The sequence below is a fragment of the Colossoma macropomum genome, unplaced genomic scaffold (genome assembly GCF_904425465.1).
Source record: "Colossoma macropomum unplaced genomic scaffold, Colossoma_macropomum, whole genome shotgun sequence".
Lineage (NCBI taxonomy): Eukaryota > Metazoa > Chordata > Actinopteri > Characiformes > Serrasalmidae > Colossoma > Colossoma macropomum.
Genome location: NW_023494795.1, coordinates 36,880,498 through 36,893,951, shown reverse-complemented (window position 1 = coordinate 36,893,951; position 13,454 = coordinate 36,880,498). Strand labels below are relative to the sequence as shown.

Below are 13,454 nucleotides of genomic sequence, written 5' to 3'. Positions count from 1 at the left end.
CCCCCTCTGTCTCTGCATTTGTTCATCTATCCATCCAGCCATCTAACAATCTTACTTTAAGTATGTATCTATGTTTCTATGTGCCTTTTCTTTGCAAAGGTCCTGAAATGGGTGGAGGAGGCAGTACAGTCCTCAAAAGTTCATCTGCTCTCTACTGACCACTATAATCCAGTCAGCAACACCTGGCAGATCCCCTTTGACCCCAGCCTAAAGGAGGTGACAGTTGCCCTGAGTGGACCAGCCCCAGGCATTGAGATACGCAACCCTCAGGGTAGGGAGAACATCTTCATCTTCTGCCATTGTCTGCATTGAGACACTCATACAAATTTTCAGTGCTTTAATTAAAATACCTTGTTTCGACTGTTTGACCACCTTCCATACTAAACAAGCTATATGCATTATTAGCTACCAAAGAAAACTCAGCAATTACGTCCAAACCAGACAACAGAACCATTTGATGTTTCTTCACAGGGAAACTAATTGGGAGCAAAGATGGACTGACAGAACTTCTTCACATTCCCAACTCTGCCAAAGTCCTTAATCTCAAAGATCCAGTCCCAGGAATGTGGTCCATAAAGGTAAGCAACTTCCTGGTCCCTCATCTGAAATGCCATCATAAAGTATACTTTCATGTGCATTACAGCATGCTAAACATGCTAAGACCAGCTTCCTTGATATGTAATATGTGTATTGATTTAAAGATAAAAAATTATCCCAGATCAGCACTGAAAAGTCTTATGCATATAGCCCTAGGTTGTTTTATTTTAAACGTAAACTTGGGTTATGTAATAGATGAATCTTCTCAAACATAGAGTGTGATACCCTGGTGGGTGGAGGCGGAAGGAGTATGGCAGGGCAGTATAAGAGGGCAGAGACACTTTATTATATCACTCACAAAGAAACAAAAACAAAAGAATGCTGGGCTTGGAGCACATAGCTCTTCACACATCAACTTCAGAGTCCGCGTTCGCTCTGTTCATTCAAGCTGTGCTCGTCTTCAGACATTCGGTGTTTCTCTGCCGGCTCTGTTCCTCTCTCCCAGCTCTCGCTCTACTGAGGAAAGAAGCGCATATTAGTCGAGCGAGAGACATGTGCTTATCAATCAGCCCACGCCTTCCCTCAAACCAGCGCTCCGCCTCACAGACAGCGCCCACGCTGTCACATAGAGTTATTGCCCTGCACGTTTTTTGGCCTTTTAGAATGACTACAGAGGTTGGGCTTGAGTGATAGCTATGAACCCATGGCCAAGGCCAGGACATGTTTGGGATGTTGGGACAGTGTTCAGAGCCTTGAGTATTGGCATGACTAGCAGAAATAGGGGATAACTGTAAGGTGCAGATCCAGGGCCCAGTTAAAGGAAATGGGACACATTTTTTCCTGACTGATTTGTGTTTCTTATGAAGCCATGTGCAGTCTGGAGGCCCCTTAAGACCCTCTTCTTTTGTTCTGAATGGTTACACTTAGAGCGTTGGGTGATTTACACACCAAGTGATAGAAAAACAGAGCACATTTTTCTCTTAGCCCACCCGAGGCTTTTTTCCATTGTAATCTGTGGATATACAGGGTTTTATTGTCTCTCTGTCCTTCCATTTTGACTGATTTCGTTACTCCTTCTTTTTTCTCCCTTCATATCCCCTCCTTCACCGATTTTGTGACTTTAGTGAGTGGATTTATCTTGTGTGTTGTTTTCTGTAGCTATGTCAACCAGCCTCCAGACACTGTGTCCCTTGCGTGTCACCCCACACACTCTTTCATGTTCACTCCCTCCCCTCCTTCATCTCAGATCCACAGCTTCTGTCCTCCCATGACTTCATTTGCTTTTTTTCTTGTCTTTTTTCCAGTCTTTTTTCCTCTTTCTTTCATGGTACATTTTGCATTCCCACATTCCATTGGGAAAAGGAAGGAGGTCTCTTGACAGAAACGTGCTGCCTTTAATTGGATACTTGACCCACAAAGCTAATGTAGCTACACAAACAAAGTGTGAAAAATTTTCAAACGTCTTGCGGCACAGGGTGCCAAACGTTAACTGTAATCTAAAAAATGGTCAAACATGTTTCAAAAGTTCCCAGTAGAAAACTCTTAAATTGCAGTTATTTCTGTAAATATAATTGTAATTGATAAAGTTAATTCTTCTCTGTTGCCCTCTTTTTTTCGTCTCTGTCTAGGCTATGTTCCCAGTACCAGGCCGAAGTGGCACAAATCTAATTTATGATTTAATGTGCCACAAATCTATTTTTTCTGAGCTGGGTGGACACACAAATCAGATCTGAGCCACTTTCATATGAGGTTCTAGATTGGTGCCTATCCAACATATGCAACCTTAATAAGAACGGTAAAATCAGAGTTTATGTGTTTTTTTTTTTCATTGCACATGCACGATCGTTCAGTGTTAATGTGGCAACAATGCTAATCTAAAGTTAGGACTTGCTATATGTCATGATGCAGCTAACACAAGCTCTGTTCTTCTCCTGGCCAAGGACAGCATTGCCAGGATTTTTGCCTTCGCTTTCAATAAAAACATATTTAACAACTGAAGTAGGTCTAAAATATTTTTATTTGGTGAAATAATAAAAACAGAAATTAACAGTATATATACAGATGTTAATATTGCTTTCTAACTCGAACGAGATAAGGGTGAACATATTTAAACCCCACAGCTGCTTTTCTGAGCCTGACAAAAACGGTGCTGATGTTGTTTTACGTCCGAAAGTCATTTAGCTCATGTGTGTCACCTACACTTGAGTTGTAATCTACGACCATCAGATGCTACTGAAGCTGAGTTTAGTAAATATTACAAGCCATTTACACTATCAGTTTTAGCTGAGAACCTGTGGAGCCTCTCAGCTTGTAGGCCAAGAACGTGGCATCGCCTGAAGCAGCTGGCCGAATGAGGAGCGCCATAGGCGGTGCACAGGGAAAGCCAGCTAGTCTACATGCTAAGCTAATGGCTAACAGCTAACCCCAAGAAACTGGCTTTTCCTTTCTCTCTCTTTTCCCTCCTGTTAACTCAATAACTCATTACAATCTGATGTCTGCTCATTTGACAATAAACTGGTCTAACTTACCCCAGTCTGCAACTCACTACACGAAAGATGAGAGAATCAGCATGCTTTGCACTGTTTGTACATCACATTATCTGCATTTATTTGTATACCTTTGTAACAATAATGACAAAACTAATGCCTTAAAAATTTCAACCAGAATATACCAGATAAACTAGTATATTGCCCACTACTACATTCACTGATTTCTTTAGACCAGAATTTATAAAAAATACATTGAGATGTCACAAACTGCCACATGAAAGCAGCAACAAAATTTGAGGCCCTGACATGGAATGTTTGCCTGTGTGTTGCATTTTCAGTGGCAAAAAAGAGACGGACCTTAAATGAGTTTCAACCATTAAATTATAGACAAAACTTACATAATTATTAATAACTGGAAAGTTACAGCCGTTAAACAGTTGATATGATGTATTTGTTAAGTGACACACAATTTTGTGGTATTTACATGTAAATATAAATCTGTTTTTTTGTGTTTGCATTTTATTGACAAATTCTTGTACAAATATAGCCATGTTGTCAATGCACCGTCGCTTATTCATCAACCATCATTTTTTCATCAACGAAGTATTTAACTGTGAAATGATGCACAAAACTTAAATAGTTGTCATTAATTGTGAAATATTAATTGCTGCTATATTGTAAAGTAGACTGCATGTAACTATACATCTTCCTTTTTTACAAGGTAAGAAGTAAGGACTGAATCTTGTGTCATTAGCAAAATGCTACATGACCTAAATTTTATCAATAACACTTATTGTTGTTTTCTCCTGGCTCATACACCAGCTTAAATGCTACGTGCGCTGATGTGAATTTCGCCCCGTCTGGATGGTGTTAGTGCTCACTCAACTTGAAACACAGTACTTTGTGGCTGTGATTACCATAAACAGGAACACAATTTGATCCTAGATTATGAGATACTTTGCAAATACCGGCCCAGGGCTGTTTTGGGCTGGATTAGCGAATGTTTGGACGGCGTTTTGGCTTACACCCTGCTCCCACTAATGGGTTTTGACATTGTTAGCACGAGATAATCTCCAAGGGCTCAGCGTGAAGTCATCTGATCCTCATTTAATCTGCCGTTAATTGGGTGCCTATGACCCTTAGATGGTGAAAGACCCCAAACCTCCCCGAAGCAAAAGGCTACTGAAGATCCTGTCTTAAATGCCTTTTGCTGTCTTTCTTTCTGGAGCCAATCTTTCATGCTTTTATGTACAACCCCACATCTCCAACCCTCTACAACCCTCTCCTGCATCCTCCTCTCATACACCTCCCAGAGGAAACCCTTAGAACCACTGACCTGGGCGATGAGTGGTTCTTGGCTTCATCCTGAGCTGTTTTTTACGGCCCGTGATAATAGTTTAGGAAGGTTGTAATTTCAAAAGTATGCGAGCGGCCCTCAGGAGTGGTTGCCATGGTTGCGGGCGGGCGGTGGGGTCTCGGAGCAAAGGGCTGAAGACAGCACCCAGTGCTCCCCAAGCCTTCAGCGCTGATACACTCATAAAACAGATGGGAGAACTCAGCGGGACTGGGGCTTAAATGACTCAAATAACTTACTCTTCTTGCCAGGAGAGAGAGTAAAAAGGAAGCATTTCAGGATATGCACAGAATAAAAGTGTACCGATGACCATCTGTTTAATACTAGACACAAATCAGGCTGTAAGAAATCTCAGGGTACCCTTTGGTGTCCAGCCTGTGAGAAAGCTGATGATTTCAAAGACTTAATTGCTCGCTTATGGTCCAGTTTTAGGTGTAGCTTATTAAGACTCATTATTTGTATTTGAAAAGCTATTTATCTGGGCAGAAAGTATTTATTTGCTCAGATCTACACGTTATATGATCAGTAGTGATTTTACTGTCATATGCAAAAGTTTGTGCACCCCTGGTTAAATTACATTTTGTTGATTTTTTAAGTGAAAATAAGTTAACATATCCTCTACAATTATTGTTTATTTTAACATATTGTAAAAAAATGTTAAACTTTGCATAAAAAAAAATAGAAATTGTGCACTACAATTTGGGGAAATTTGCCATATTTGAGTTTGCTCCATGTAGAAAAAGTTTAAACTTTTGCATTCAGTTATGTACATGTCAGTTTTACCGTTTCCAAACTTCTCCTCTTGGCAGCCTAGCATTATCTGTAGTTATAATCCAATACCTGATTTGGCTAATCAGCCCTTCATTAAATTAAATCAAGTGTGCCTCTGATGGAATTTAACAAATTCATGTGTTGTCTGGGGCCATCAAGGAGAATTCTGGAGCCAGACTAGCTAGCTTATGAGAAATCAGTGTTTTTTTTTAAATATTTTGCCACAATGTTCATTTTCCTTTATTCTAACGTAAAATAATGTTTTTACAAGCTCAGAGAAATGGTTTTAAATGTTTTTCTCGGTATCTAAGAGCTTTTCACAGTCCTGTACATGATTTATACTTTCAGATGTATTGAAAGTGCTGTATATTCCATCTGTATGTTATCATAAAATCTTTTTTGACCCTAGACAATCAGCGAGGGTCGACACTCGGTCCGTATCACAGGGCTTAGCACCATTGACTTTCGAGCTGGATTTTCCAGGAAACACACACTGGATTTCAAAATGACTTCCAGCAGACCTGTGCAAGGTCAGTTATTATGACACAAAAACATCTCTTATCTTATGTTCCCATATGTTTGGAATAAGTATCTTGAATATTTCCTGTATGCTGTGTGAGTCTGGACTTTGGATTTCTGAGGCTAAACATGTTTTGATTGACCATTCTGGCTTCTCCCTCTCACATACTCAAACATCCACAGGTATCCCCACCTTCATCTTGCTCAACACCACAGGGCTGTCCCGTCCTGCACGTGCAGATCGTCTGGAGCTGCTGAGCATAAAGGGTGAAGTGATGAAGACATTACCCATTCGCTACTACCCCGACCGCAAACCCTACAGCATCTGGAACATCACAGAGTTTGTGCCACCCAGTGAAGCCTTCTTCCTTAAGGTCACAGGATATGACCGTGATGGCTATCTCTTCCAAAGAGTCTCCAGTGTCTCATTCTCCAGCATAGTTCCTGGTCAGAACCCAGAAAATAACTTGTTTTCTAAATAGAGTCTGCTATGTTGACTTTATGTTGTTGTAGTTCTGTGATTACCAAGTGTGCTAATGCATAGCAAATATTTCAGAGAATATGTACCTCTGTCATACTTGTATATCATGCCTTGTTGAGGTTGAGTGATCAATTTTAATTGCAATCTTTACACACACACACACGCATATATATATTTATATAAATACATATATATATATAAATACATATATATATATATATATATATATAATAAATTTATAATTAATAATATAATAATATATAATAAAAATAGAATGCAAAGATATGCAAATCAAGTAAACCATATTTTTAAAGGAAAATAGTACAAAGACAACATATCAAATGTTGAAACTGAGAAGTTTCATTGTTTTTTGAAAAATGTATTCCCATTTTGAATTTGATGCCAGCAACACGTTCCAAAAAAGTTGGGACGGGGACATGTTTACCCCTGTCTTTCATCACCTCTTCTTTTAACAACACTATACGTGTCTGGGGACTGAGGAGACCGACTGCTGTAGTTTTGAAAGTGAAATGTTTTCTCATTCTTGTTTGATACTGGATTTCAGCTGCTCCTCAGTTCAGGGTCTCAGTCGCAGTATTTTTCATTTCATAATGTGCCAAACCTTTTCAGTGGTGACAGGTCTGGACTGCAGGCAGGCCAGTTTAGCACCCAGACTCTTTTAATATGGAGCAATTTTGCTGTAATACATGCAGAATGTGGTTTGACACTGTCTTGCTGAAATAATCAAGGCCTTTCCTGAAAAAGACAGGGTCTGGATGGCAGCATATGTTGCCAAGACATGTATATATCATTTGGCATTAATGGTGCCTTCATAGATGTGTGCGTCATCCATGCCATATGCACTAATGCCCCCCATACCATCATGAATATTGGCTTTTGAACTGTGCACTGACAAGCTGGGAGGTCTTCAGTCCAGAGGACACAGTGTCCGTGATTTCCAAAAAGAATTTCATATGTTGATTCGTTGGACCACAGGACAGTTTTCCACTTCCCTTCAGTCCATTTTAAATGAGCTCAGGCCCAGAGAAGGTGGCAGCATTTCTGGATCCTGTTTATATATGCTGTCTACTTTGCATTTTAGAGTTTTAACTCGCGACAAACTGTTTTCACAGACAGTGGTTATCAGAAGTCTTTCTGAGCCCATGCAGTGATTTCCTCTACAGAGTCTTCTGTTTTTAATGCAGTGCAGTCTGATGGCCCAAAGATCATTGCCAGCAAATACTGGTTTTTGGCCTTGTCCCTTGTATACAGAGATTTCTCCAGATTCTTTTAATGTTATTATGTACTGTAGATAATGAAAAGCAAAAGTTCTTTGCTATTTTATGTTGAGAAACGTTATTCTTGAATTGTTTCACTATTTGATTATGCAGTCTTTCACATAATGGTAACCCCTGCTTATCTTTACTTCTGAAAGTCTCAGCCTCTCTGAGATGCTCTTTTTGTACTCAATCACATTACTGACCTGTTGCCAATTAACCACCAGGTGTTTTTTTTTAGCATTAAACAACTTTACCAGCCTTTTGTTGCCCCCGTCCCAGCTTTTTGGAACGTGTTGTTGGCATCAAATTCAAAATTGGCATATATTTTTTTAAAACAAAAAAATTCTCAGTTTCAACAGTTGATATGTTGTCTTTGTACTATTTTCAATTAAATATAGGGTTTAAATGACTTGCACATCATTGCGTTTTGTCTTTCTTTACTTTTTGCACAGCGTCCCAACTTTTTGAATGGGGTTGTACAAACAAACAAATACACTGTAATTTTATGTGTTTTTTAGCTTCATCCAAACCTCTCCCAAGTACTAGAAGTACTTCTCTGCCTAAGACTTTTGCACAGACACATTTTTATTTGAATATTTTTTGTATCATTTATTGTCATTCTGTTTCTGCTTCTATTTTACACCTGTTTGATTTGTTTACTTGTTACTGTATCTGTCTTAATGTGAGCTACTAGCAGCAGTCAGTAAAACCCTTTCTGCTTCTGACTCTTGATTATTTATTCTTTTACTTTTCCACCAGATGCCCCCAAAGTGAGACTGCCCTCTCTCACCCCGGGTTACTACTTGCGGAAAGGTGTTATCACCTGTCATGTGGACAGTCTGATTCCCTACACTGTGCGTTTCACTCGGGAGGGTGAACGCCTGGGTGTGGACCAGCTCTTCAGGTACTTCATACTTTCACTTGACACAATTAATATGGAACTCTTGAAATGTTAAGTTACACTTGACACCAATGTCCTAGGCTACATTCACATTACAATTACAGTCGTTCTACTTGGAGGTTTTATTTCACCCATATTTTTCATTATTGGGAGCAGTGCTCTGTGGTGAAAGGGCCAACATATTATCAGGTTAGCTGCACATGTAGGCTGACAACTGCCAACCTTGCCAACTCAAGCCAGTCTTGGACCACATAAGCACATGTGAAAGTAGTTCAAAACTAATTTGGAGCAATTACATTTATGCAAAAACCACCTCAGCGTCATAATATGAGCAATGATTATTTGACCCCACCTCACCTTTATTGACTTACTGATTGATTTTGAAAACAGGGAGTCATCAAATGCATCATGGGAGATAGCTGAGGTGTCTCTAAAAGATGAGGGCTTCTATGAGTGCATCGCCATCAGCAGTGCTGGAACTGGGCGAGCCCGGACCTTCCTGGATGTATCTGGTAAGAAACCATTTGAAATCTCATGCTTGGAAGAGCATGATCACTGGAAGTGTCCTCATAAGGCTTAAATCTGCTAGCAATACAAAACGACCTGTAATGATCTTGTCATTCACTATCAGCTACAATTAAGGGCAGCTCACTCCATCAGCAAAATTTTGAAGCGTGACTGCTTTGTTAGCTCTGGACATGGCTTACTGGGGCTAGTGACTGGTGCTGTAAACACTGTGTAATGGTGTGTAATAGATCACATGTGTGCAGTTTCAGGGGCCATGAGGATAATTATGACGCCGTCTTTGGCTGTTTCCCATCACTGTCTTTAGAGCCCCTCCCCCTCTTAATGTGTGAACAGTTTCACAGAATTCTCCTGACCTAAATCTGAATTTAATAATACAGCAAATAAAGGGACACATGCTCTTTTATTGTAATAAATCTCGTGGTTGCATGGGCTCCATGAGAACTACCGGCCAAACTCAAGCAGAAGCAGAGCTGCATTCCTTAGATGAAATGGGCTGCTCAATATGACTCAGGTTTACTTCATGGTCAGTGTAATGGACACGCATGTGTTGTTGAGTGTGTTTCAGTTGAGTCCAAGTCTGGGTACTTCCTTATAGGATGTAATATCTCCAGGAAGACATTTGGTTGTCCTGTGATTGTGATTTTTGATTGGCTTATTTAGCATCTATATTTTGGAGAGAATCATGGAGTGAATGCTTTTGAGGAGATGTTGAATAGTCAGACATGTCTTCAAAAAGATCTGACAGATTTCAGATATTTCCTAAAAAGCTTTACCAGTAGATGGTCAGACATCACTTTAAACGTTCTAAAAGTAGATGGTCAGACATCTCTTTGAAAGCTGTGGCAATAATTGATCACACATCTCTTAGAATTCTGACAGATGTCTCTTTAAAAGCAGTAGATGATCAGACTTTTCTTTAACAGTTCTGACAGTAGATGGTCAGACATCTCGTTGAAAGCTCTATTAGTACGCAATGATATAGTAAGTAAAGTAAAAAATTAAAAGTTTCAATAGTAGAAGCTCTAACCATATATAGTCAGACATTTCCTTTACGACTCTGACAGCAATGGTCAAACTCTGTAAAAGCTCTAACAGTAGGTGATCAGACATCTTTTAGAGCTCTGACGTTATGTGGTCAGGTATCTCTTTAAAAGCTCTAACGGTAGACAGTCAGACATCTCTTGAAAAGCTCTGACAGTAGATGGTCTGATGTCTCTTTAAAAGCTCTGGCAGTAGATGGTGAGACGTCTCTTTAAAACAAGGGTCAGACATCTCTTTAAAAAAGGGGGTGTCCAATCTTATCTGCGAAGGTCCGGTGTGGCTCCAGGTTTTCTTACCAGCTAAGCAGGAGCACACATTATCAGTTGTTTAAAGACTGGGACTGATTGAATAAACATGTGGATTGCTTTAAAAGCTCTGATGATAGATAAGTACAGAGGTCACCAATTTTATCCACAAAGGGTCAGTGTGTGTGCAGGTTTTTACTCCAACCCAGCAGGAGCACATCTGATCAATTGTGTGAAGGCTGACCAACCATTTAGACATGGAATCAGATGTGCTTCTGCTTGATTGGACTAAAACCCAGCAGCCAAAGTGGCCCTTTGTGGAGAAGATTGGTGACCCTTGGATGAGTATTTCCCATCCCTGGTCCTGGACGCCCCCCTGTCCTGCATCTTTTAGTGTTTTTGCTGCCTTGGCCCACCCACTGCAACCCAGAACAGACTTGCTGATTAACTGATTAGTTGTATCAGATGTGTTAGGTACATGGAAAGCACTAAAATGTGCAAAGCAGGGGGGCTTCAAAGACCAGGGTTGGGAACTACTGCAACAGATAATTAGATGTCTCTTTAAAAGCTCTGCCAATACATGATTTGATGTGGCTTTAAAAGTTTTAACAGTAGATGGCTAGTGCAGTGCATAAAGATGATGCTCCCTAGAGTGTTTTAACCCCTGAGAGTTAAGGCCACCACACAGTGGATACCCTGTGGCCCGCCCCACCACACTTTATCATGCAGACACAGTACAAAGTGCAGGTATTCTACATAGAATGCATGTGATCTACTATGGATTTTTGTGATCTGGTTCTGGATTTCATTTTAATAAGCAACAGCAACTCACATGACTGAGAGGCAGAGTCTCTTAGAAGCAAAGATGGGCAGAGGTTCACCAATCTGTGAAAAACAGTGTCTAAAAATTCTGAAACAATTTCAGAAAAATGTTCCTTAACATAAAATTGTGAAGACTTTGGATATCCCACCATCTACAGTACATAATATCATCAAAAAGAGGAGAAATCCTAGACACAAGGGGCAAGGTTGATGGTTAATATTGGAGACTCGTGATCTTCGGGCCCTCAGGCAGCACTGCATTAAAACAGGCATGATTTTGTACTGGAAATTACTTCATGGTCTCAGGAACACTTCCAGAAATCATTGTCTGTGAACACAGTTCGCTGTGCAATCCACAAATGCAAGTTAAAGCTGTATCATGAAAAGAAGAAGCCACATGTCAACACGTTCCAGAAACGCCACCGCCTTTTCTGGGCTAAAGCTCTTTTGAAATGGACTGAGGCAAAATGGAAAACTGTTCTGTGGTCAGATGAATCAAACCACGGACACCATGTCCTGCAAACTCAAGAAGAGAGGGACCATCCAGCATGTTATCAACGCACAGTTCAAAAGCCTGCATCTCTGATGGTATAGGGATGCATTAGTGCCTATGGCATGGGCAGCTTACCCATCTGGAAAGGCACTATCAGTGCTGAACAGTATATAGAGGTTTTAGAACAACATATGCTCCAATCCAGAGAACATCTATTTCAGAGAAGGCCTTGCATATTTCAGCAATGCTAACCACATACTGCATCCATCACAACAGCATGGCTTTGCAGAAGAAGAGTCTGGGTGCTGATCTGGCCTGCCTGCAGTCCAGACCTTTCACCAATAGAAAATATTTGGTGTATCATGAAACGAAAAATCCGGCAAAGAGGATCCACGACTGTTGAGCAGTTAGAATCCTACACTAGACAGGAGACAACATTCCTCTCCCAAAACTGCAGCAATTGGTCTCCTCACTTCCCAGACGTTTACAGACTGTTGTTAAAAAAAGAGGGGATGCTACACAATGGTAGACATGGCCCTGTCCCAACCTTTTTGAGATGCGTTGCTACCATCAAGTTCTGAATGAGTTAATGTTTTTCATGAAATGGTAAAATGTCTCACTTTCAGCATCTGATTTATGTTCTATGTTCTATTGTGAATAAAATATGAGTCTATGAGACTCGCAAATCATTGCATTCTGTCTTTATTTACATTTTACACAGCATCCCAACTTTTTTTGGAATTGGGGTTGTGTAAAACTTTAACTCTCAGACAACCTTAAAGAGATAAATAGACCCTGAGAACTACCTTTAATTGATATTGTGGTTGGACCTAGTAAAGCGTAGTCCAATCTTTTCAAGGTTCATTTATCCAAGGGTTTAGCACAGGGATGTAGTATATGAATAGCCTTCTCATGATAGAATGCTGGAAGAAACCTGACTCCACGCTGTCCCCATGCACAAACACACCCGCTTCCTGTCTTCCGGCCCCTCACTGATCGCTTCGCTTTTATGGTGCTGTACCCAGGCCACCAAATCCTGTTGATACTGGAGAATCCTCATTATAGTTCTGTACCCAGGCCACCAAATCCTGCTGATGCTGGAGTGTCTCATTATCCATTTGAAACCCAAGAAGCAGAGCTTTGCTCTGGAATTTTCATTTGAACACTTTGGAGTAATGAAACATTTTCAGGTCCAAAGAATCTTTTCTGGAAGTTGCCAGGGCATGGGATTAAAGCTTGATCCCTGTGTAAGAGAGGCAGGTTGGTAGGAGCATTTCTAAGAGAGTTCCACAGCCTTCCTCAAGTTTTTTTTTTATATTTTTGTTTATATGATGCCTTTTGTAGTTTAAGGATTGGTTTCACAGACAGGGATTAATGCTATGCTGTGTAGCCTAGGACTACACTTAATCCCTGTCCGTGGAACCAAACCTAAAAGTATAACAAGGTAAATTTACATAAATTAAAACAGTAAATGCAAAAAGTAAATAAAAACACATAATATGAGTACAATAAAAGAGAGTAAAATATATAGGAGCGTTAAGATGCACGAATAAGAAACTTAAATAAAAGAGAAAAATTAAACCGAAAGCAATCAAGCAAGGAACAATTAAGATATACAAACTCATGAAACTGTTAAAAACCTTTTTTCCAGCCAAACTTACTGCTGACACATAGCCAACAACATAATAAGCAGGGTGACAAGCTCAGCTCCCCATTCCATCCAAATTGATGTGTAAGTCTATATAAATCCCTGTCTCATCCTGATCCACACATCTTTCATCACTGTCCCTCTTTCCCCTCATATATCAGGTTCAGTTTGCAAAGCTGTCAGCTCCTCAGAGTTCACAGATGTTCGACAACTATACACAAAGTTTCAAATATCTATTGAATAAGTGGCAGAATTTTTGCCAGCAACCAACACATCATATTTATTGATTTGTAGCATATCCAAAGAATTTTCTTCAAAATATTAAATAGGTTTCCAGTGATTTTC

The 13,454-nt window shown here is 40.0% G+C and overlaps 1 protein-coding gene across 2 annotated transcripts in view; it reads left to right on the top strand.

The window, feature by feature from the left end:
• hmcn1 (hemicentin 1) overlaps positions 1 to 13,454 on the top strand; it is a 142,396-nt gene that overhangs the window by 30,950 nt on the left and 97,992 nt on the right. For both annotated transcript variants that reach the window (XM_036582339.1, XM_036582340.1), the window contains exons 5-10: positions 100 to 271; positions 472 to 578; positions 5,561 to 5,681; positions 5,854 to 6,117; positions 8,191 to 8,335; positions 8,723 to 8,844. In XM_036582339.1, the coding sequence (XP_036438232.1) occupies positions 100 to 271; positions 472 to 578; positions 5,561 to 5,681; positions 5,854 to 6,117; positions 8,191 to 8,335; positions 8,723 to 8,844 (931 nt within the window). The remainder of the gene's footprint in view (positions 1 to 99; positions 272 to 471; positions 579 to 5,560; positions 5,682 to 5,853; positions 6,118 to 8,190; positions 8,336 to 8,722; positions 8,845 to 13,454) is intronic.